Source organism: Cyprinus carpio, chromosome A20 (assembly GCF_018340385.1).
Source record: "Cyprinus carpio isolate SPL01 chromosome A20, ASM1834038v1, whole genome shotgun sequence".
NCBI lineage: Eukaryota > Metazoa > Chordata > Actinopteri > Cypriniformes > Cyprinidae > Cyprinus > Cyprinus carpio.
In genome coordinates this window covers 7,032,047-7,057,081 of record NC_056591.1, presented here as the reverse complement: position 1 = coordinate 7,057,081, position 25,035 = coordinate 7,032,047, and the positions used below count along the sequence as shown (strand labels likewise).

General features: G+C 37.3%; 1 protein-coding gene across 5 annotated transcripts in view; it reads right to left on the bottom strand.

Annotated features, from left to right (window-relative positions):
- Positions 1 to 999: 999 nt before the first annotated feature.
- Positions 1,000 to 25,035, bottom strand: part of LOC109071914 (glycosaminoglycan xylosylkinase) — a 33,113-nt gene continuing 9,077 nt past the window's right edge. For 4 of the 5 annotated variants that reach the window (XM_042777510.1, XM_042777508.1, XM_042777509.1 and 1 more), the window contains exons 4-9: positions 23,993 to 24,079; positions 20,217 to 20,326; positions 17,265 to 17,436; positions 8,991 to 9,182; positions 2,987 to 3,046; positions 1,000 to 1,936 (exon numbers count right to left, since the gene is read on the bottom strand). In XM_042777510.1, coding sequence (XP_042633444.1) covers positions 1,705 to 1,936; positions 2,987 to 3,046; positions 8,991 to 9,182; positions 17,265 to 17,436; positions 20,217 to 20,326; positions 23,993 to 24,079 — 853 coding nt within the window. In that variant the 3' untranslated portion in view covers positions 1,000 to 1,704. The remainder of the gene's footprint in view (positions 1,937 to 2,986; positions 3,047 to 8,990; positions 9,183 to 17,264; positions 17,437 to 20,216; positions 20,327 to 23,992; positions 24,080 to 25,035) is intronic. The other variant, XR_006162726.1, reaches the window with a different exon arrangement.

The following is a 25,035-nucleotide window of genomic DNA, read 5'->3' as shown; positions in this document are numbered from 1 at the left end:
AACAAAAAAAAAAAACATAGACAGCTTTATGTATAGTCCTGGAAGGCCACTGTCCCTGCAGTTTAACTTCGTTTAGGCCCCGTCCACATGGAGATGACGTTTAGCGGCACATTTTGTATCGTATAGGCATTTCGTCCACACGGAGCATTTTTGAAGCGAAACCAATATTTTTTTGAAACCCGTTCCCAGAGTGGATAAATCTGAAAACGGCACCCATACGTTTTTGTGTGGACAGCGAATCCGTTTATTTTCTGAAACAATGACGTCATCAGCCCATGTCTCGCCCCTAGTCAGACACTGCTACGTCACGTAACAGCAACAAAACCACGAACAAACACTGACAATTGTCATTTTATTAACTAACATTAACACAGATTAATAAATGTATTGTTCCATGTTTGTTTGTAAACCGTGCACAGGGTTTATGTGCATAGTCCAAGTCTTATTCTCCGTTTTTAGTGTATCTCTGTGGTGGAATTACAGCGCCACATACTGGTCTGGCATGTATACCACATCGTTTTGTGTCAGTTTCGTGGTTTCATGAGGACGCAGATATTTCTTGAGACGAGGGGAATAAAAAGATTGGAAAGGGAAAGCTCTGGCTTCGTGTGGACGTAGCCTTATAGTGAGTCTGAAGACCTTGATTACTTTGGTTCAGGTGTGTTTAATTAGGGTTGGAGCTAAACTCCGCAGGACAGTGGCCCTCCAGGAACAGGTTTGGACAACCCTGCTTTTAAGCTACAAAAGTCATTGAGTCAAGAGCAGTGAGTGCTTCTTCTCTTTTTCTGTTTCTGTTTGATAAACATTACTAACACAGACAGCTGCAGGTTCATTAGGCTGCTGTCACTTCCCAGATCCAATATGCTATTGCACATTCAATATATTTCCCAACTAAGACAAAATCAACAATGTCTACATGAATACTGGCCAAGCCCCATATTTGGACAGATTCTGTGTGTATTCTACATTGTGTGTAGTCAAAACAAAAGCAAACTTCTGTAAGTTTAAATATTAATTTTTAATGTTGAAAATGTCTCACAGCAATCTTACAATGCTGTCGTCTGAATCATCTTCTCTGAACATCAGCAGCAACAGCTGTCCAGCTCTTGTACAACACACTGTATTCATCCTGGATACAGAACAAAGTGAGTCTATCATAATTCATTTTATCTTTAGATCAATATTATTATTACTCTGTATTATTCGAAAGCTTGTTCTGTATGTACAATGTGGGAGATCCTCTCCAAAAGTCTGTTAATAGTCTTCTGGATCCATCCTGGTCTCTTTCCAACTTCCTGAGTCTAATAACTCCAAAGATCTCATTCCAAGTTCCACATTTGTAACTCTGAAAGACTGTTCATCCATCTTCCTGCAAACAGGCTTAGGTGGAAAAAAGAAAAAAAGACAGCGTGAACCAGAAGGAAAACCAATCACTGGAAACAGGTGAAGTTTACACCACCTACATGTTGTCAAAGCCTCCTCACTCCATCCAGAGAGCAAGAAACAAACAAAAAAAACAGTATGGAGAGTCTTCTTGGCCTCTGTGGTCGGACTTGAATGAATCCAGTGAAAAACAAACTCCACCAGGTCGGCTCTTAAGGCTTCCTGTGGCCTCCGGTTCTCTGGCTCCATAGCAGGAAGGCGAAAGGAACCTGTGCATTAAGAGTCAAACACATCTTCACTTCCCTTGTTTCTCCAGTGTGTTTAAGGATGAGGCAGGTTCATGCGGTCCTCGATCAGCGTGTTGTCAGCGCCCTGCGTCTCCATGCACTGCCGCACCGTGGCCAGCACTCCGTTGAGACGGCGGTCGAGCGCGGCGAGATGTGGCCCCGTCAGCACCGGATACGCGGGATCGTGGGCCGTGGCCTGTCGCATCGCTGAACTCAACACTCCACCTTTCAGCAGGTTTAGCCTGTTCCAGGTGGAAACCCGGACCTTTTGGATATAATGAAAAAGGGACGGAATTAACAAACCAAATCATTTGTCTGGCTCATTCAAGAGCAACAATGAAACGACAGGAAGCAACTAAACCACAGATGTTAAATGCACATTTGCACAATGCTGAACTCGGCTCAACTTTGTCACATCCTTTAACAGACACTGTTGCTCAGACACCTCAAATCGCCACCTCTGACTGAAAATGAATGACTTCCGATTGATTTGTTGCTTGAAATCACTGTCAGTGAGAGTGGCCTTTTATTCGGATATTCAGGCAGGAAGTCTTGAATGCACATGTTCAGTTAAAGCTGCATATGGCTTTTCATCTGTTAGTCAATCAATATCTCATTAAGGAGATAATGAGCTATGTGGAGACCTAAAGCACTCTAGAGGCTAAACAAGTATTGAAAAGCCCCACAGGATGACTCATTTCCTAAAATGTCTGTATGTCACACATTAGGAACACTTAAAAAGGTGATTAAAGATTTAAACAGCGCTGTATACAGTATATTCTTTTTGAAGCAATGTACTGTAAAACTGCCTAAAATCAATTTGTGACTGGTTTTATGTAGTAAAATTTCCATATTTATTACAATATAAATACAGCACTGGTTGCTTGATGCTGAATGCTGTTCAAGATGAACTCGGAAATCAAAGGAAATGGAAACAAACACATTTATATTTGAGGGAAAAAAAACCCTGCAATACTTTCCTTTCTATTTACAGAAGTCTGCAGCACAGCACTGTGTCAATTTTTAACCTAAAACTTGATTTAAAATTAAATAAATTCATTAAATTTAAATGTTTCAGTAGAAACCTGGACTCACACTCATCGAGGCAAAACCACTCAAAAGCTTGTCTAATTGAAGGTTAACAGCATATCAGAGGACAGACCTGTGTTTATTTTTAAAGAACAGAGCGGGGGAAGCATTCATCACCACAGCCAGCAGACGAAATATGGAAGAATTCAGGGACTGCTAGAGGCTTGCCATTTTTAGGAACCCAAAGCGGGTCGTGAGAGGAAGTCAATGAACATTGTGTTACTCACATGCAACACTGATAAAGAGGAGCAAGAATACTCCTCTCGTCCAGAGCTGGGTTCCCAAAACTGCAGGAGAAACACAAAAATTCAAATCATTTCAAATGGTGAAGCCCCAGTACTTAATGATATTTAATAATTTTTTATTTATATTTTTATATACAGTTGTGCACATAAGTTTACATACCCCTTGCAGAATATGCAAAATGTTCATAATTTTCACAAAATAAGAGGGATCATGAAAATTGCATGTTATTTTTTTATTTATTTTTTTTATTTAGTACTTTCTTCAATAAGCAGTTTCACATAAAAGATGTTTATATATACTCCACAAGACAAAATAACACAAATGACTTCGTTCAAAAGTTCACAAACCCTTAAATCTTAATACTGTGTGTCATTTCCTGGATGATCCAGGACTGTTTTTATGTTTTGTGACAGCTGTTCATGAGTCCTGCGTTGGTCCCGAGCAGGTTCTTCTGAAAGATCCTCCAGCTCCTGCGCATTCTTTGGTTTTTCAGCATCTTCTGCATATCTCAACAGTGACTGTATGATTTTGAGATCCATCTTTTCAAACTGAGGTCAATTGAGGGACTCATAGATAATTAAAAAAAAAAGGTGAAAACATTGACTGATGCTCTAGAAGGCAACACGATGCATTAAGAGCCAGGGGGTGTAAACTTTTTAAATTGGATGATCAGGGTGAATTGTCCTTATTTTGTCTTCTGGGAAACATGTATGTATTTATGTAGCTTCTGAAGGGCAGTACTAAATGAAAAACTTATGACCTTTAATCAAAAGTTTAAACTCCTTGGCTCTTAATGCATCGTGTTGCCCTCTAGAGCATCAGTCAATGTTTTCACCTTTTGTAACTTATGTATGATTCAAGATTCAAGATTTTTATTTGTCACATACACAATTATATAGAGCATATATAACCAGCAGTGAAATGTGAGTCAGGTCCGCTCCATGGACAGTGCAATTATTAAAGAATACAACACAGATGAAAATATACATAAATATAGCTATGAAAGAATGAAATACAAGTAAACAATAAAAATATAAGAATAAAATATAAAAGATGTATACTGTAGAATTAAATATAGAATGGAAAATAATGTGCATGAAAGTACACTGTAGTCTTAAATATTAAGATACACAGGAATGTACAAGAGGCAATGTGATTGTGTGTATTATTCTGTAGTCTTAAATATTAGGATTCACAGGGATGTACAAGAGGCAAATGTGCAAACAGGTTGACACTGTCAGTATGTCAATGTGAGGTAGAGAATGATGAATATCTTACTGATGAAGTGAATATTAAGTGGAGACAAGAAGATGTTAAGAGGCTGGTTTTGAGTTTAGGAGCCTGATGGCCTCGGGGAAGAAACTCCTCCTAAGTCTCTCGGTTTTTGCCATCAGGCTACGGAAGCGCTTACCAGATGGCAGCAAAGTGAAAAGATGGTTACTGGGGTGGATGGGGTCCTTGATGATTTTAACAGCTCTGCTTTTGAAGTGTTTGAGGTAGATGTCAAGCAGAGAGGGGAGAGCAGACCCTGAGATGCGCTCAGCTAAGCGCACAACTCTCTGCAGGGCTTTGCAGTCTTGACTGGAGCTGTTCCCATACCACACTGATATACACTGAGTCAATACACTTTCTATGGCCCCTGAATAGAAAGTTTTCAGGATTGCTGGTGAGACCCTGAATTTCCTGAGCTGTCGTAGATGGTACAGTCTTTGCCTGGCTTTATTAACCTGTGTTTGAATGTGTGTAGTCCAAGTCAGGTCCTCGGAGATGTTTACACCAAGGTACTTGAAGCTGCTCACACTCTCCACAGGGGTCACGGTGATCATAAGAGGAGTATAGGGCTACTGCTGTCTCTTCCTGAAGTCCACAATCAGCTCTTTAGTTTTGCTCACATTCAGAGAGAGACAATTGTCCTGGCACCATGATGTAAGTTTCTCTACCTCATCCAAGTATGCGGTCTTATTATTGTTGTGAATGAGGCCCAGAACCACAGTATCATCAGTAAATTTGATTATAGCTGTGGAGCTGTGGGAAGACACGCAGTCATGTGTGTAGAGAGAGTAGAGCAGGGGACTCAGGACACAGCCTTGTGGGGCTCCTACGTTCAGGGTGGTGGAGTTGGAGATGTACTGGCCTACTTTCACCACTTGAGGTCTGCCGGTGAGGAAATCAAGAAATCCAGTTGCAGAGTGAAGAATTCAGGCCGAGGTCCATGAGTTTAGAAGCTAGCTTTATGGGGACTATAGTATTGAAATCTGAGCTATAGTCGATAAATAGCAGCCTTACATAGTTCCTGTTATTGCTGTCAATGTGCGTGAGAGAAGAGTGCAGGATGTGAGAGATGGCATCTTCAGTGGATCTGTTGGGGCGAATGGCAAACTGAAGAGGGTCCAAAGTATCCGGGATGGAGGAGCAGATGTAGTTTTTGGTGAGTCATTAATGACATTTTTTTGATTTTTGTGTGAGGTATACTGGACGATAGTCATTCAGACAAGAGGGTTTATTGTTCTTAGGCACATGGATGACAGATTTTTTGAAGGAGGTGGGAACCACCGAGGTAGCAAGAGACTCATTAAAAATGGATGTAAACAAACCAGCGAGCTGATCAGCGCAGGACCTCAGAACATGGCCAGAAATCCCATCAGGTCCGGCTGCTTTCCTGATGTTCACTCGCTTTAGAGCCCTCCGAACCTCGTCCTCTGACACGGCGATCACATGATTATTGATGCTCTAACTACTGCTTTCAGACGCGCTGATCGGCAGACTCGCGCTGCTTAGATTGCTTTCAAAGCGTCCATAGAAAGATCTGCTCTCAGCTCTGCAGAGGATTTATTTCCAAAGGCACAGATGGTCCTTAGTCCCTGCCACATGCGTCGGGAGTCATTGAGCTGGAAATGAGATAGTTCCCTGTATTGGTGTTTGGCGGCTCTTACTGCACGTCGGAGAGCATAGCATGATGCTTTGTACTCGCTCATGTTTCCTGACAAAAGATTGGCGCTGTAAGCAGCAGTGCGTTTGTTTACTGCTGCACGGATTGTTCTGTCCACCCACGGTTTCTGATTTGAGAAGGTCCTTATAGTTATTGTTTCAGTTGCTTGCTCGGCTAGCGTGTTAACAAAGCTTAATGCTACATCTGTGAACTCGCTGACATTAGTTGAACTTGCCCGAAACATGTCCCAGTCTATGTCATCAAGAGCCGCCTGTAGCATGGCTTCTGAGTGGGCGGACCATCGCGTCACCACCCTCTGCACTGGGGGATCTTGAACGAGCCTTTGTTTATATTCCGGTGTGAGGAAAATGGCGGCATGGTCCAATTTGCCAAAAGCCGATAGTGAACGAGCTTGGTAGGCATTCTTAAACTGAGTGTAGCAATGATCCAGTGTACAGTCGTGGCCAAAAGTTTTGAGAATTACATAAATATTGGAAATTGGAAAAGTTGCTGCTTAAGTTTTTATAATAGCAATTTGCATATACTCCAGAATGTTATGAAGAGTGATCAGATGAATTGCATAGTCCTTCTTTGCCATGAAAATTAACTTAATCCCAAAAAAAAACCTTTCCACTGCATTACATTGCTGTCATTAAAGGACCTGCTGAGATCATTTCAGTGATCATCTTGTTAACTCAGGTGAGAATGTTGACGAGCACAAGGCTGGAGATCATTATGTCAGGCTGATTGGGTTAGAATGGCAGACTTGACATGTTAAAAGGAGGGTGATGCTAGAAATCATTGTTCTTCCATTGTTAACCATGGTGACCTGCAAAGAAACGCGTGCAGCCATCATTGTGTTGCATAAAAATGGCTTCACAGGCAAGGATATTGTGGCTACTAAGATTGTACCTAAATCAACAATTTATAGGTTCATCAAGAACTTCAAGGAAAGAGGTTCAATTCTTGTAAAGAAGGCTTCAGGGCATCCAAGAAAGTCCAGCAAGCGCCAGGATCGTCTCCTAAAGAGGATTCAGCTGCGGGATCGGCGTGCCACCAGTGCAGAGCTTGCTCAGGAATGGCAGCAGGCAGGTGTGAGCGCATCTGCACACACAGTGAGGCGAAGACTTTTGGAAGATGGCCTGGTGTCAAGAAGGGCAGCAAAGAAGCCACTTCTCTCCAAAAAAAAAACATCAGGGACAGATTGATCTTCTGCAGAAAGTATAGTGAATGGACTGCTGAAGACTGTGGCAAAGTCATATTCTCCAATGAAGCCCCTTTCCGATTGTTTGGGGCATCTAGAAAAAGGCTTGTCCGGAGAAGAAAAGGTGAGCGCTACCATCAGTCCTGTGTCATGCCAACAGTAAAGCATCCTGACACCATTCATATGTGGGGTTCCTTCTCATCCAAGGGAGTGGGCTCACTCACAATTCTGCCCAAAAATACAGCCATGAATAAAGAATGGTACCAAAACACCCTCCAACAGCAACTTCTTCCAACAATCCAACAACAGTTTGGTGAAGAACAATGCATTTTCCAGCATGATGGAGCACCGTGCCATAAGGCAAAAGTGATAACTAAGTGGCTCAGGGACCAGAATGTTGAAATTTTGGGTCCATGGTCTGGAAACTCCCCAGATCTTAATCCCATTGAGAACTTGTGGTCAATCCTCAAGAGGCAGGTGGATAAACAAAAACCCACTAATTCTGACAAACTCCAAGAAGTTATTATAAAAAAATGGGTTGCTATCAGTCAGGATTTGGCCCAGAAGTTGATTGAGAGCATGCCCAGTCGAATTGCAGAGGTCCTGAAAAAGAAGGGCCAACACTGCAAATACTGACTCTTTGCATAAATGTCATGTAATTGTCGATAAAAGCCTTTGAAACGTATGAAGTGCTTGTAATTATATTTCAGTACGTCACAGAAACAACTGAAACAAAGATCTAAAAGCAGTTTAGCAGCAAACTTTTTGAAAACTAATATTTATGTAATTCTCAAAACTTTTGGCCACGACTGTATTCGGTCCTCTGGTTGGACAGGATACATGTTGATAAAAATTACGCATAACTTGCCTGAGGTTGGCTTCGTTAAAGTCCCCAACAATGATAATAGCAGCATCAGGATGTTTGTTGATGTTGCCGCTGAGTGCATCGTGAAGCTCAGACAAAGGCAATCTTGTGTCAGCTTGTGGTGGGATGTAAACAGCAGTAACAATAATCGATGAAAACTGGGCGGCAAATAATGGATAGATGTTCCAGATGAGGCTAGCAGGAGCGCAACAGAGTGGAGATATTCCTGGGGTCACACCATTTCTTTTAGATCATGAAACACACTCCTCCCCCTTTGGATTTACCGGCCTCGGCTGTCCTGTCCATCTGTAAAACAGAGTTTTCAGACGGCGTTACAGCAGCGTCCAGGAACGGGGTCGTGAGCCATGTTTCAGACAAACAAAGGCTGTTACAGTCCCTAATGTCCAGTTGGAAACTTTTCCTGGCTCTGAGATCATCCATCTTATTCTCCAGAGACTGGACATTGGCGAGCAGAATACTCGGCAGAGGAGGACTGTGAGCTCTTTTCCTCAGTCTGTTGCGATGAGTATGAGTTCTGAGTAAGAGTCCCTCAGTTGACCTCAGTTTGAAAAGATGGATCTCAAAATCATACAGTCACTGCTGGAAAGGGTTCAGATATGCAGAAGATGCTGGAAAACCAAAGAATGCGCAGTTGACCTGCTCAAAACCAATGCAGGACTCATGAACAACTATCACAAAACAAAACAAACAGTATAAATATTCAAGGGTATGTAAACTTTTGAACTTTTCATTTTTATAAATTCAGTTATTATTATTATTATGTTGTCTTGTGGAGTATATATAAACATATGTCACGTGAAATAGCTTATTCAAGACAGTACTAAAAAAATAACATGCAATTTTCATGATAAAATTATGAACATTTTGCATATTCTGCAAGGGGTATGAAAACTTATGTGCACAACTGAAACTACTTGGATCTATCATCTCGTAGGTGACTAGATCTCCAGATTTCTTTCTTTCTACCTTTTGGCGTTGTCCAGAAGGATGAGCATACTGGCTCCTCCATCATCCTGGAAACTCTCATAGTGATGGCGATCAGCATTGCCGATAAGGTAATCAAAGATAGCTGTGTCGATAACATCCAGGAGCCGTGGACCTGCATCGTATGGAGGCATTTTCTTCACGGCCTCGCAGTAGCTCTCATCATACTCCCACCTGACGAACACACACACACACAGAATCACTGATGAACACAATCAGTAAAAACAGACACATCCTCTTGAATGTGTTCATTCATTGACTGCAACTCTGGATTAATGTGAATTTCTCTTCAGAGTCTCTGAGAAATCTCATTCTCACTGTGTTCCGGGTGTCAGGTAACCTACGCAGCCGCTCAAAAAACAGAACAATGACCGCTGCGCTCTGCAGGGAGATGATGGGACATTTCAGAGCTCAGCATTCTGTCAGTGTGTAAACTGATGCAGGACATTTATGCAATAAATACACAGATAAAGATTCCATGCAGTCCATGAGAAAAGGAAAATTTTCAAAACAGCATTTAGGGAAAAAACATTAAACTTTTTGAAAAACTGCTTGCTGAATTTTGCTGCAGCAGTTACTAAAATTGGAAAGTTTTTAGGTGCCACCCCAGCGAAATTAAAATTTTCTTTTTTTTGGTGATAACATCTTGTTTCTCTTTTTTTTAAATCAGAAAATACTCAAGTTAAAGCAACTTCGAGTAGAAGGAAGATGGATAAAACAGAAAATCTGTGGATTGACACTACTTTTCCTTTAACTTTCCACGCCAGCATTTTTGAAAAAAGTTGCCAGCCACCGCCAGCGATTTTGATGATTTACACTAAAATTTGATGGCCTACAATATATTTTGCTGTATGAATATTTGTCATTTGTCATATATTTGATATTTGAATATCGCATTGTTTATCATATGCATCTGTTTACATAAGAGATCACTAGTTTTTCCATCCTGTTTATGTTTGGGAGGGTATGTACTCGTTCAGATGATGTGTAATAGCGGACCCGAGTGTATACAGCGAACACACGAAAAGCCGTAAAAACTCATCAATGGCGGGGAAATGTGTCTTCTAAATGACGAGATAACTCGTCAAGGGCGGGGAAAGAGTTAATAAAGTGCTGAAGGGATGTTAGCATAGTAGATCAGGGAGACACAATGTCAAAATGAGTCAACTACACATATGAGAAAAGACTTTCCAAATGCGGCCCCTGTCACCGTGATACACACATGTGAGGTCTTAATATTTAATTGCACTTAAAAATCAAAGATTCAACTAAATGTAAAAGCATACACATCTCTCAACCACATCAGACAGAAAATACCTACACTGTTAAAACCTCTTCCTGATTTCTTATTTTGTTGCATGTTTGTCACACTTTAATGTTTCAGATCATCAAACAAATTTAAATATTAGTCAAAGATATCACAAGTTAACACAACATGCAGTTTTTAAATGAAGGTTTTTATTATTAAGGGAAAACAAAATCCAAAACTACATGGGTCTGTGTGAAGAAGTGTTTGCCCCCTAAACCTAATAACTGATTGGGCCACCCTTAGCAGCAACAGCTGCAATCAAGCGTTTGTGATAACTTGCAATGAGTCTGTTACAGCGCTGTGGAGGAATGTTGGTCCACTCATCTATGACTCATCTATGCAGTATTATTGTAATTCAGCCACATTGGAGGGTTTTCGAGCATGAACCCCCTTTTTAAGGTCATGCCACAGCATCTCAATAGGATTCAGGTCAGGACTTTGACTAGGCCACTCCAAAGTCTTCATTTTGTTTTTCTTCAGCCATTCAGAGGTGGACTTGCTGGTGTGTTTTGGATCATTGTCCTGCTGCAGAACCCAAGTCCGCTTCAGCTTGAGGTCACAAACAGATGGCCGGACATTCTCCTTCAGGATTTTTTGGTAAACAGCAGAATTCATGGTCCCATTTATCACAGCAATCTTCCAGGTCCTGAAGCAGCAAAACAGCCCCAGACCATCACACTACCACCACCATATCTTACTGTTGGTATGATGTTCTTTTTCTGAAATGCGGTGTTACTTTTGCGCCAGAAGTAATGGGAAACACACCTTCCAAACAGTTCAACTTTCGTCTCGTCAGTCCACATAGTATTTTCCCAAAAGTCTTGGGGATCACAGCGCTGTAACAGACTCATTGCAAGTTATCACAAATGCTTGATTGCAGCTGTTGCTGCTAAGGGTGGCCCAACCAGTTATTAGGTTTAGGGGGCAAACAATTTTTCACACAGGGCCATGTAGTTTTGGATTTTGTTTTCCCTTAATAATAAAAACCTTCATTTAGAAATTGCATGTTGTGTTCACTTGTGTTATCTTTTACTAATATTTAAATTTGTTTGATGATCTGAAACATTAAAGTGTGACAAACATGCAAAAAAATAAGAAATCAGGAAGGAAGCCAACAATTTTTCACACCACTGTAGTATACAATGTTACATTTCAATGTCTCATGTATATGGCATGTCTGTATGTATATGATTTTACTTTTATTATGTCTATGCTACTTTTATCAGTCTGATAAATATGTGGTCAATACATGATGAAATGAGAATTATGCTACCAAATAAGTTTGACACAATGTTTTTAAAAAAAGGTTTTTTTTTTTTTTTAATAAATAAAACTAAACCAGAGGACAAATTATTCTGTTTTTGACAAACCTAAATTTATTTTACATTCATTCAACATATTTTATTTTATATTTTTGCATGAGTATCATGGTTTCATGCTTTTTTATTTTGTTTTTTAAAAGGCTTTTCTAATGCTTTAGATGTATCAGAAAGTGGATTTTTCAGCATCCAACATGCAATTAAATAGTTGTATCCGCTGAGCCTGTTTCAGCTGTTTATTACCATTTTCTAAGGTTATTATTTTTTTTTGACTCACATAAATAAATATAGAATAGATATAGAATAAACCTTATGGTCCATGCTTTTCCCCTACAGATCCCAAAGATAATATCCAAACAAGATCTTTGTGGGCACAATTGTAATTTCAAGAGGCCTAGTGTTTACATCATATAAGAAAACAATATCACATTCTGAATACAGAAAAACCCCTCTTGATCTATTGTGACTGGCATTTTACCTTCAGTCATAATATAAGGATTACGAACGACGCTGTTCACATTTTGTTTGTTGGACTGTATATATCTTTAGGTGAGATCTCCTCTCTGAGAGGCGTCAACGTATAGTGTTAATAAAAATAAATGACAATTAAGAACATTTCTACTTGAGTGTTTGACTAAAACTGATATTTCCTTTAGTGCAATTATCCATCTCTACAATGAACCGTCAATGCATAAAGTCAGTCTTGCTGTTTTACACTATTACATCTGAAAGACATCTAACTGTTGCACTGAAAGCTACACAAAGCTAAAGAGCTAAAAGTTCCACGCTCTTGAAAAGGCTACAGACACAAAATATAAAGGAAATTTGTGAAAGCAAAACACCTATGTACCTCGAGAGACCAAATCACAAAGAAAATTACCATTTGAGTACAGAAATTTCTGCTTGGGATCATTTGCGTATATTTTTGTAAACGTTGTATTGTAAATGACTTTTTCTAACACCACTAGATTTAGATCTCTTGTTCAAGATAGCTGATGACGAATCCCACATTTTATTTGTCCAACCAACGCCTTTGTTTTTTTTCAACATTTCCACTTGACATTAAAGCGTAGGCCTACAGTATGTGTACTTGTCATTGGTCATTAGCAGTGTTGGGTAAGTTACTTAAAGTAATCCACTACAAATTACTAATTACTTCTTTAAAATTGTAATTTGATTACATTACTGATTACTGCATTTAAAAAGTAATCACATTACTAATTACTTTACTTTCAAGTTACTTTCAAGTTTACTTTTCAAGTTCAAACCTAAAAAAATGCACTACAAAGAGAAACTCATAGTTCTTTCATTAATTTAATATTGACAGAAAAAAAATACATAAGCATTATTTTTATATCCTACACTCCCAATATCAACAAAATTATGTTTTTTTTTTTTTGTAAAATAAAGAAAACAAATTGGGTGCGCTTTCTGCATTCTCAGTCTCCGTGAATATCTTGCTGATACCAGTCACTAAAATGAACGAAAATGACATGAGAAATACAGTAGGCTATATCTAAAGAAAACTTTAAGTGTCGTTTATTAAATGAAGTAAGTCATGTCGAAAACAAATATTCTCTGATAAAATAATCCGTATGAAACCAACGTGAGGTACAGTCTCTCCCGGCTGAGCTCACCTATATCACACCCACGCACATGGCGCGCTATAAGATCATCATCCACACGAAACCAGGCTTGAGAAGCGCAAACATGTAAATGTATGTATACAATGAAAGATTCAAGTTCATCTCGGCTACTTTTCATTTTTGGAAGACGACGCGCTTCTTAAGGAATAAGCAATTGTGATGCTGACGTGGCTTAATGCAGCGGATGATCTCATTCTGATGAGTCATTTATTTTTACTTATTAGTGTTACTGTGACAAACTTGTACACATTCACTTGTTGAACTTTTCCCAAACTATAATGCCTAAAATATTTTGATTGCAACATTTTGAAATATGATTCATACGAATTGAAATACGACCTTTCATTGCATCTAAATGTTGTAGGAATTTTAGCTCACATTGTCGGGTGATTTATTAAAAGGGCATACTGAACTGCAAAACGTTTTTTTTTTATCATAATTTTTAACACTGCATTTGTAACTTAAAAGTAACAATTTTATTGACATAAGTAACTGTAATCGAATAACATAAATTTAAAATGTAACGCATTACTTTACTGTGTTACCAGGAAAAGTAATTAGATTACAGTAACCCGTTATACCCAACTCTGGTCATAAGCATCTACTGCATGCTATTTTTTTTTTTTTTCCGTTTTGTCTGCTTTAGGCAGATTTGCTAGAAGGACTATGCTACCTTCTTGTAATGTGATTACAATTAAGAACTATAACATTACACTACATGCCCTTGAAAAGGTTATAGACATAGGCTTATACAGGAAACATGTTTGGATAATTTACATCAGAAATATGTAACAGTGTAAGAAAGGAGTCATTCGGCTATAATGAATACATAATACTAAAACCCTCTCTTCTAAACTACTGTTAAAGCTTTAATTACTTGATGATGCTGTATACCTTGTTCATTGTTTTTGTACAGTTTGGTCAAACTTGCAGTGAGTGTTCATAGGAAAACAAGAACAAATACAAAACTCAGCATAGCTTACTAGTCTCACAGTTTTTTTTATTTCGTTTTATTTAAATTAAACATATTCTGTGAAAGCTTATTTATTTAATTATATACAATTTTATTGTTTTTCCTGTCAAAAAAGGTACAGGAGATGCAGGATGAAATGTCAAAACTCATGTTATATTTATGGTGATATTTTCACATTTATGGCATTGTATATATACACACACATTTAAATCTAAATTAGTTTTTAATTAACATTCTAATCTGGTCTGTTAACAGTTAATCAATTATCCAGCGTCTAATATGTCAGTAAAATTATCTGAAATGCACATCCCTAATACTACTATTATTATCATCATCATCATCTTCATGGCTGCTGCTTATATTTCTAAATATATGCAGCACTCCAATTTGACAAGGTAAATTGTGTACATCTGCTCAGACCCTGACATGGCTCTAAACACTTTTCCATGCGAAGACTGTTTATAAATATGAACGTTCCCGTGGCTTTAAGTAGCGCCGTTGGATAAAGTCAAGAGGCCTCATTTATAAAGCGTGCATACGCACAAATTTGATCTCACAGTGTGTGCATGCACGCTTTATAAATGAGGCCTCTTGACTTTATCCAATGGCGCTACTGTTCTAGGCCTCGTCACGCCGTTGTGAGATGTAGTTTGATTTTGTTCGTTCTTTCCGTTCAGATTTGTTTACTGCAGTTTCACCATTCTTATCTGTGGATTTTGTAATTGTTAGGTGCATGTGTTTTCCTTACGCTTTGTTTCCTAAATTTTAGGGGGCTCTTGGTGCTCTCGACTTTCTTTGTTCATTTGCTCATTTTAATAAAATATTGCTTTTAACCACCATCTTCACTCGAAACACTTGCGTTAAATTATCCTAGCTTATATACACAGGGATTAGCGTTTTGAAATCATGTAAGATCATTTCTTGATAATGCTTTTCAGAATAAAACCTTTAATCAAAATCTACAAGTTGGAAAGTTTGAGTTAGAATAGTTTGCAAGTGTGTGAGTATAAACACGATGGGGATAAAAAAAAAAAAAGTAGTGGGTAGATATGTTTTTAAGATAAATTTTGCCACTTATTAGCAATCACCTTTTTCAAAACACATAAAAGCCAAAAAAAAAAAAAAAAAAAGAATTTCCAAGTGGGGTATTCCTATTTTATGTCACAGAATAAAACATTAAATATCTTGAACTTGTGTTAACCACAGACATTATTTCAGGCATTTTACCAAAAACCAATTAAAACACCCAGTGACTTTGTGACAATGGAACCATAAATGCTAAATGAAAACTCAAATTTAAGGACTTTTTAAATTCGAATTTTCTGAATAAATAAGCTTTCCATTGATGTATGGTTTGTTAGGATAGGACAATATTTGGCCAAGATACAACTATTTGAAAATCTGGAATCTGAGTTGTCCAAATGAAGTTCTTAGCAATGCATATTACTAATCAAAAATAAAGTTTTGATATATTATGGAAATTTACAAAATATCATCATGGAACATGATCTTTACTTAATATCCTATTAATTTTTGGAATAAAAGAAAAATCGATCATTTTGACCCATATAATGTTTTTTTGTTTTGTTGTTGATAAATATATACCAGTGTGTTTTGAGTGTTTTTTTGTTGTAGGGTGTCATATTTTTTGTGAAAAGATATATATTGTGTTTTATATATGTGTTTTTGGAGATGTGAGAGTTTTTGAGAACTTCAGACCAAAATAATTCATGCCTTACTACATTTTAAATAGTCACAATATGAGCTGATTAGTAATAGCCAAACTAGACTAATGTTTCATTAAGTGGCATAAAACCAACGGTTTCCAGTAATGTGACAGAGATAGAGACGATAAGGTTAATGACCTGTAAAAAAAAAAAAAAAAAGGTTTCATGCATTTTATGCACATCTGCAGCACGCATTGGCAGTAAACAGAAGAAATGCCCTCAATATACTCCGAGAGCTCTTTAATCGGGGTCAAAAGTGAAAACATCTAAAATGGTTTCAATACTCTATTTTTCACAGTATCGATAACACCAGCTGCACTTTCTCTTTCTCTCTTCTGGGAGCGAGTTCATGCACACCGCAGTGTAATGAGAAGCAAAGCTATTGTCCAACTAAATACACATTTAATAACATATTTTTTTTACTCTTAACTCACTTCATAACATCAAACAAGAGTTTGAAATAACTTCCTTTTGTGATCTGATTTAGCTTATCATAGAATAATTAATAGTATTCTATATGGTAAAATATGCCATGCCGATCATTGCATTATAAATAGACTTTATTCTTATGAATATAGACTATATTATTATGAAATTACCTGAGATGTCTAGAACACCACAGCATTTCGAAACAGTGATAGCTTGATGCCTTTGTCCATATTATAAATATGATAAAAGCAACCATTTGTTTGCATGCTTGGTTAAATATTTAAATCCAAAAGCATTGATTTTTTACAATAATACGTGACACACTGATCATAATGAATGAATTTATCAGGATTGAAAATTAGTCACACAGAAATAAAGCAGTATGAACATAGCCTACCTGCTTATTCAGTCAAGTCTGTTTCTGTTTATTTGTAGTCACCGTATAAATCACATTTAGAAAGAATGATCATTTCAGGAAATGTGTCTTAGGTGGTGGGAAATCTTGTACCAAAAAACCCTACAGTCTTTATGCTGAATTTCAGTGCTCTGTACTGTGCTTACATTTTAATCAGCAGTTTCTGTGCCACCAAGCGTGTGAAAGATCTGAAAATATATTCTAAATGCTGAACCCTCCCATCCTTGGCTAACTCAAAGGCCAAGAGTTTAGTATTTTTTAGTGAAAGCCCCCGCTGCCCAATAGTTACTAACACCCAGATCAGCCCAACCACAATCTCAGACTGAAACTGCTCTGATGCAAAATATATCAATGTGTACCTGTACACTCATTCTAGTCAAAACATGAAAAATAGCTGTCGAAGTGAGAAAACCAGGGAGAGAGAGAGAAATACAATACCTTGCGAGTTTGCCTTCTCGGTATGTCCGTCCCCATGGGTGTCTGTGTTTCTGTAAGGGCCAGACATCAGGAAGCCACAGGGTAACTGATCCCTCCATTACATCTCCCTCTGCACACGCAGGCTCAGTCTCACGACAGTAATAACACTTCCCATAGAAACATGTATTATTTCCTACAAGAAGAGAGACATTATCATCACTTAACTATTATTAAAACGATGTCTGGAAGGAACTGTACTTCATTAAAGGGTTATTTTGAAGAGACGACAGATGGTATGAATCTTTTTATGCTGCAGAAGAGCACAGGCCCATGCGAACTCAAAAATACTGCTTGACTGATGCAATACTGTTCAACAATACAGATGTAGCACGTTACGTGTAAATTTTCACAAAGTGGAACAGGAGTGATGGAAACAGTTAATGCATTGGGTTTTACTTCCCTTAAGCCCCGTTCACATCACTGACATGAAGCAACTTTATGCTAAATGACGCAAGTGTGCCTTACAGGTCCTGAAAAGTGAAGCCAAAACATTTTAATCGCCCCCAGTGGCTGACGGCAGTATTTTAATCAATCCCGCCTGCTTCATTTAAAGGAATGGGAATATATTTATATTAAACTTTAAATATTGTTTTTCCAAAGATGGTTTCCATCATTTTAGGTAGTTCTTATCATACCAATGTATTTTCATGTGTTTGTTTTTCTAGTAAGTTTTTTTTTTTTGAAGTCATGATTGTGAGCTTGTGATTGGGTCTGTGGGTGTTTGGGCGGGACTTTGATACTGCGGCTTTAGCTCATGATCACTTCTGTGCAGACTTGGGCTCCAAATGATGCCTTTGGCCAAGTTGACAGCGGCCATACTTGGGACATTTTGGCTTCATTTTTCTACAGTGGAAGGGAGTGTGGTGATGTCCATCTTTTTTTTTTACTACAGTCTATGAAATGTAGAGTGACTTTTGGGAGAGACAACCAATAGTAGTGAAGACAGTGTCAGTGAGGGCCCTCATCACCTGTCTTGAATGCAGGAAAGACAAGAGAACTTCTGGAGCAATTTCCCTGTTCTATAATATTTGTCTAAGAACATACATACATACAAATACTGATACTTTTTATTGTTTACATGATCAGAGACGCAAACAAGTCAGGGGTAAAAATGGTGAGAACACTGGATGCATAGAGAAAACCTGCCACAACTAGGGGGTCTGGGGCAAAAGATATTTGCTTCACATGTAGAGCTGGACTGGGACAAAAACAAAAAACTAAAACAAAAACCAGCCCTGGCTTTCTTGGTCCAAGAGGCCCTATCAGAATCGGTCCAGTTGGACTTCACCCATATATATACGTTGTCATTCAAAATTAACTGTTAATGTGTGTGTGTATTCCTACTGTGTCTACCAGTTTAAGTGGACCAGTGTACTCACTGACTTATCTTAATAGTCAGTCAAAATTATGACTGTTTTAGGAAACAAGTATCTACAAAAACTAAGAATGATCTAGGCAATTTTTTACAAGCAAACGGGCCGATTCTGATACTGATTTTTTTCCTTTAAGTAAGAGACAAGAAAGAATGAAAGAATACATGAACAAAATGTGTATTTGCTCTATTACAGGCTGAACTGGCTTTAAAAAAACACCTGTAGCAATTTGAAATTTGATGCAGCCACTGCTTTTAAATCACATTCCAAAAAAGATGCTACATATATGTAGCATGAGCTTTTATTTTTTATTTAAATTAAATTGCATAATTTCAAGATATAAGGCAAAAAGAATGGTCTGAGTTATGTTAAAAATGCAAATTCACTCTCTGCCAGTAGATGGCGCTTCTGGAACAGCAGCAATATAGCCTTTCCTTGGATACCGCTGTAAAGAAAGCAGCATTGTGCTTAATAAACACTACTTTAATATGCATTAAACACAGGTAAAATGAAAAGAAAATGCCATCAGAAATGATTTGAAAACAGTCAGTTCCCAGTCAGTGCATTCATGTAAACCTCCACCCTCAATTCAATATTTTGAAATTTCTTTAAATTTTTTGAGCATTGCGAATAGTGAGCTTGCTCTGTGTGGTACAGAATTTTCTCTGGTAGCGCTTCTATTCTCTCACTTTATCTTTTATAATAAACAGGCTATTTAAGACAATAATTGGCTGATTAGAACGCAATGCTTGCCCCTTAGTGTGTGTGTGTGTGTGTGTGTGTGTGTGTGTGTGTGTGTGTGTGTGTGTGTGTGTATATATATATATATATATATATATATTAGGGCTGTCAAATGATTAATCACGATTAATCACATCCAAAATAAAAGTTTTGTTTACATAATATATGTGTGTATACTGTGTATATTTATTATGTATATATAAAAACACACACATGCATGTATATATTTAAGAAGAATATGTTATGTTTATATATTAAATATATTTGTATATAATATAAAATATAAGAATATAAATATATAAATGTATATACATGTAAATATTTTCTAAATATATAATTTATGTGTGTGTATTTATATATACATAATAAATATACCCTGTACACATACATATATTATGTAAACAAAACTTTTATTTTGAATGTGATTAATCGTGATTAATCATTTGACAGCCCTAATAATTATTTAAACATATATATATATATATATTTTTTTAATAAAACTTTTATTTTGATATATATATATATATATATATATATATATATATCTTTTAAAGAAAAAAGTAAAGAAAATGCTGGACTTATTGAAACAACCAGTTCTTTATTTACCCTCGTAAGATCACAATTTATGTTCAGCTCTGCTGTGTGGATGTGTTGAAAAAATATTAATAAGTTAAGACTGTCAGGATGTTGGTATGTTGGTCTCTTGTCTGAGTGGCCAGTTTTGGCCCAGAAAAGGAAAAGGGAGGGATCATCTCAACAGACAGAAATCATAATAGAAGAATGACAGGGTGAAACTGACCGTGCATCAGGAAAGTGCTCAGCAGCTGATCTGTAGCTATTGGCTTAATTTCTGTACGCAGATTCATAAACCTCCCCACCACCAGGGGCGCTCTTCTAAAACCCAGGATCCTGCAGGAAGAGATTGAGAAACTCATGACACATCAATGCACAGTTGGTTATCAACACAGGTATGAATGGCAATTAATATCAACAGATTTCTTTGAGCACAACATGAGAGCCCTGCACGCGGGTGAATACTGTGGGTACCCATTGGGTAAACCGCTAATATTTGATACAATGGCTGGAATAATATTTAATTGTCATTTGCGGTGCGGGTTGGGAATCAATAGGCACGTGTGGACTGTAGACCTGAGCCAAAACTATTTCGACTCAATTCGGTACCCACTGATAGGCAGCTGCTTTCAAATGGTTTTGTGCTTATTTGTGCTCATGCTCTGTAGTCTGAAGACTGTATTAAACATTGTAGACAACTGCACTGCACCTGTAGTGACTGACATCTTGATTATAAAGGGAGCGCTCTTTACTTGCTTTCTGTATATAATCTATTCACAATTCAAATAAAAAGTGTAATTTTTCATGCTGCTATTGGGACCAACGGCCATGTATACACTGCAGTTTCACAAGAAACAACTGAGTTTAAAATGCAGAGTGAATCTGCTAAAATATCGTTCTGAGAGTCACCCTCCGATGACTGACATAGTGATAACCATAGCAACAGATGGCGCTGCACGGTTTCATTTATTACACACATAGTGAAGTGTGGTGACGCTCGCGGTGTATTCAGCACCTGCTTTCTCTCTAAATGAGGATGTGAAGACATGAACAACATCTCCAGAACTAGCCCCATATCACATACACAGAACTGTAAATGTATTCACGGCAACCCGTCAAAATAAATGTCTGGTTTGATTTGAAGTCTGTTTTTCAGTAGAATGTACATAGCCTACTACTACTACTACTAAAATGAAACAAACATTATTTTTTTTTATGAATAATCACACAGCATTTCTTCTTCAGGTTTTAATTTTAATAGTAAATCCCCTTTGTTTGCCAAATAATAAAGCTTAATTTTCAATAATTAAAGGATAAATGAAATTAATGTTTTATGCCTTCAATTGATAACCTGAAAAATGTAAATACACAACACAGAATTTCTGAGGGGAAAAAAAAAAAAATCATAAGGCTACTTTAAGAAATAAAATTAATAAATTAAGTATTTTTATGCATTCAAATAATTATACATGCTAAAACAGAATTTGGTAACAATAAAAAAATATGGTAAGAAAAAATAAAACATTTCATAGGGCCCTAAATGTAATTTTTGTTAAACTTTTAATAAATTGATGTGAAAATGTATAAGTTTCATGATTTTAAATGAATTAAACATGGTTTTTGATTAATACAATTTAATTTAACCATTAAAAAGGAGTCGAGAAAAATAAAAACGGAAAAAACTGAATCCAGAAAAATTAAAATGAGATTTAGAAAAAAATAAAACGGAATTTAGGAAAAAATAAAACAGATTTCATAGTGCCCTACAACAGCCACATGGCTAGTGCGTCGACATACAGTGCAACTGCGCTCATGGCGACCCGAGTTCGATTCCCGTCTCAAAGTCCTTTGCCGATCCTGCTTCCCTCTCTTCACCCAATGCTTTCCTGTCATCACTCTACTGTCCTAGCCATATAAAAATGCATAAAAGCCAAACAATAACTTAAAAGAAGAACAGCAGGTGCGAGTTTACCAAACGGGACCAGTAAAGGACTGCATGTGTTAGTGTTTTGATGACATAATGAATCATACACTGATCAAGATTACGATTAGGAATTTTTAGTGAACTAATTGTGGACAATGTCAACTAGAGCAGGGGTTTTTGAACTTGGGGCGGGGACCACCAGTTGGCTGCGAGTGTTCAGGGAGGAAAAAAAAAAATTATATATATATATTTTATTTATATATACAGTGGGTACGGAAAGTATTCAGACCCCCTTAAATTTGTCACTCTTTGTTATATTGCAGGACCATGTGATATTTCAGTTTTTCCTTTTTAATAAATCTGCAAAAATGTCAACAATTCTGTGTTTTTCTGTCAATATGGGGTGCTGTGTGTACATTAATGAGGAAAAAAATTAACTTAAATGATTTTAGCAAATGGCTGCAATATAACAAAGAGTGAAAAATTTAAGGGGGTCTGAATACTTTCCGTACCCACTGTATATATTTTATTTATTTATTTTTAAATAAAAGTTGAAAATGGTCAATCTGATTTTTTTTTTTTTTGAACTTTCTGATTCTTTAATGAATAGAAAGTTCAAGAGAGAATCAAAATCAACCAATAGTGTTTGTTTTCTCATTTTTGGAGCTTACCAGCAATGGCAATTAATGTCTCAAAAGAGCCGAGTGAACAACTTTGTGTCCCACGAAAAACAAAAAAAACTGCATATGGGTTTGAAATGACATGAGAATGAGTTCACAGTAGCCCATGGAAAACATCACCTGACAAAAAGCTTTAGTGAAAAGCAAAACAATATAGTTATGCTAAATAGTAATGCTAATGGTTAAAATTAGAGTTTGGAGAAAGTATGTTGAAATATTGATTTATTTTGGTGTTACAGGACACATTTTCTTTACTATTCCTTCATTAACTACTACAAAAATCGTTCATAGTGATAGTGAAAGCACTGCGCTCAGCCAATATTTTGGGTGTATAGACAAGTAAAAAAAAAAATGTAATTACTTAATCATGAAAGTAAACATAACTTGCATAGTATTGAAAAAAACTTTTGAAGCTTGAAGCTTACTGGATATATAGATTAAAATCTGTCCCCTTTAGGCCTTAATGAAGATTTTGATCTTTCTTGCTTTCTTTAATTATGATTTGTATATGTATAATCGTTCAGGTTGTAAAAACACTTCTCTCTATTTTGTTCTGTATCGCCCTCCAATCTTTTTTCCAACTGAAAATTTCTGAAAAAAATTATTTATATATGAATGTTTTGCTGTTTGTGGATTGTGTTTATTAATGTATTGAGACTTTTGTAATGTGGATGATTTTGTGGAGTTTATTTGTGAAGTGACGTGTGGCCAAGTATGGTGACCATATTTGGAATTTGTGCTCTTGTATTTAACTCAACCAAGTGCACACACACAGTAGTGAACACACACACCGTGAACACACACCCGGAGCAGTGGGCAGCCATGTGCTGCAGCACCCGGGGAGCAGTTGGGGGTTCAGTGTCTTGCTCAAGGGTCTCACCTCAGTCGTGGTATTGAAGGTGGAAGAGAGTCCGGAGCAGTGGGCAGCCTTGTGCTGCAGCACCCGGGGAGACTGCCCCGTTTGGATTTATTGATAGGGAATTTGGTGATTTTTAGTCTGTTAAATGCTTGTAACAGGAAACACCTATAATGACAGGTTCCACCTGATGATAATTAGTCCCAGTTCTTCCTTTTAAAATGCACTCTTTGTGAAAGTATTGTTAAAAAATTCACTGAGGAAGACCTAGTGCTTAAAACATTCAATGATCCATTTGTGCTTTTAGTACAATAAAAAACATTGATAAGTTCAGAAGTGAGTGCGGATCCTGTTTTTTCCTGATTTTTTACATGTTTATATAAATTTTTAATTATTTTTTTTTTTTTTTGTTTTTTTAATCAAGAGCTTGAAAACTATGTAAAACAAGGTAATTATTACCCTAAAACACTGCCCACAGTTGGAGAAATGCACTATTGAGATATTTGTTATTATCGTGTGTGTGTGCATGTGCACATTATTACCTGTCCAAGTGGAAAGCAGCGATTTCTGCATTATGCCGATCGTACCCTGCGTACGGCTCTCCTTCAACCACATAATCTCTAGTGTACCTAACAATGAGATAAAAAAGACACAGACATAAGCAAAAGATGACACAAAGATGAAAACAAAAACATTTTGTTATCCATGTCATAATGAATTCAAGCAAAACATACTGTGTATGCAATTAAAGCTTTCTCTTGGTCACAAATCACATTTAGTGTACAGAGCTAAAGTGGATTTTCATTGGTCCAAATTACAGTACATTGAACATCAGATATTTTCTGACTGGCTGTGATTGTGTGGTGTCCCACAGCATTTTCACAATTAGTGTGGACACTGTATTAGAGTAATTAGCTTAACTAGTCAATCCACTCCTAACATAAATGCACACACACTCCCGTACTGCTTCCTTGTTCCTTAAACAGCAGGATTTAGTGAGCAAGTATCAAATTATGTGCATCATCCAATATAAACCAGACCTGATACCTTGTCAGTATCCAACACACTCAAGGTCTAATGCTATTTCATGCATTCTGACTTATTTACACTGTTAAAGAGATGGATTCTCATGTTAAACATGGCCAAAGTTTAAAAAAAAAAAAACAAGTTGAACCTATGGAATATGTCTGTGCCAAATACAGATAAGGGTTTGTATAAGTTTCGGAAAGTTTTTTTTTTTCCTCCGAGTATGGCCCTGTATGACATCATAAAGGGAAGAATTCCTTATATGGACACTCCCAGAAAAGCACACACACATAAACCAGAGCGAGAGCACACGGTGCACACCCATCAACGCGCTGCAGCAATGGAGCTGTGCAAGTGTGTTTGTTTGTTCTCAGCATTTCAGTGATGAAAGTTTTAGAAATGAATTAAAATTTAAGCCAATTCAATTTTTGTTCCCGTTTTATTTATGAATGTGTCACAGCTTGCAGGTGATCACTACACAAAAGCTTTGCATGCTTGTGAGTCTTTAGCTCCGCCCATGGCACGCCTCCAGGAGCTCGACAGTTTTCAGAGAGAAGCG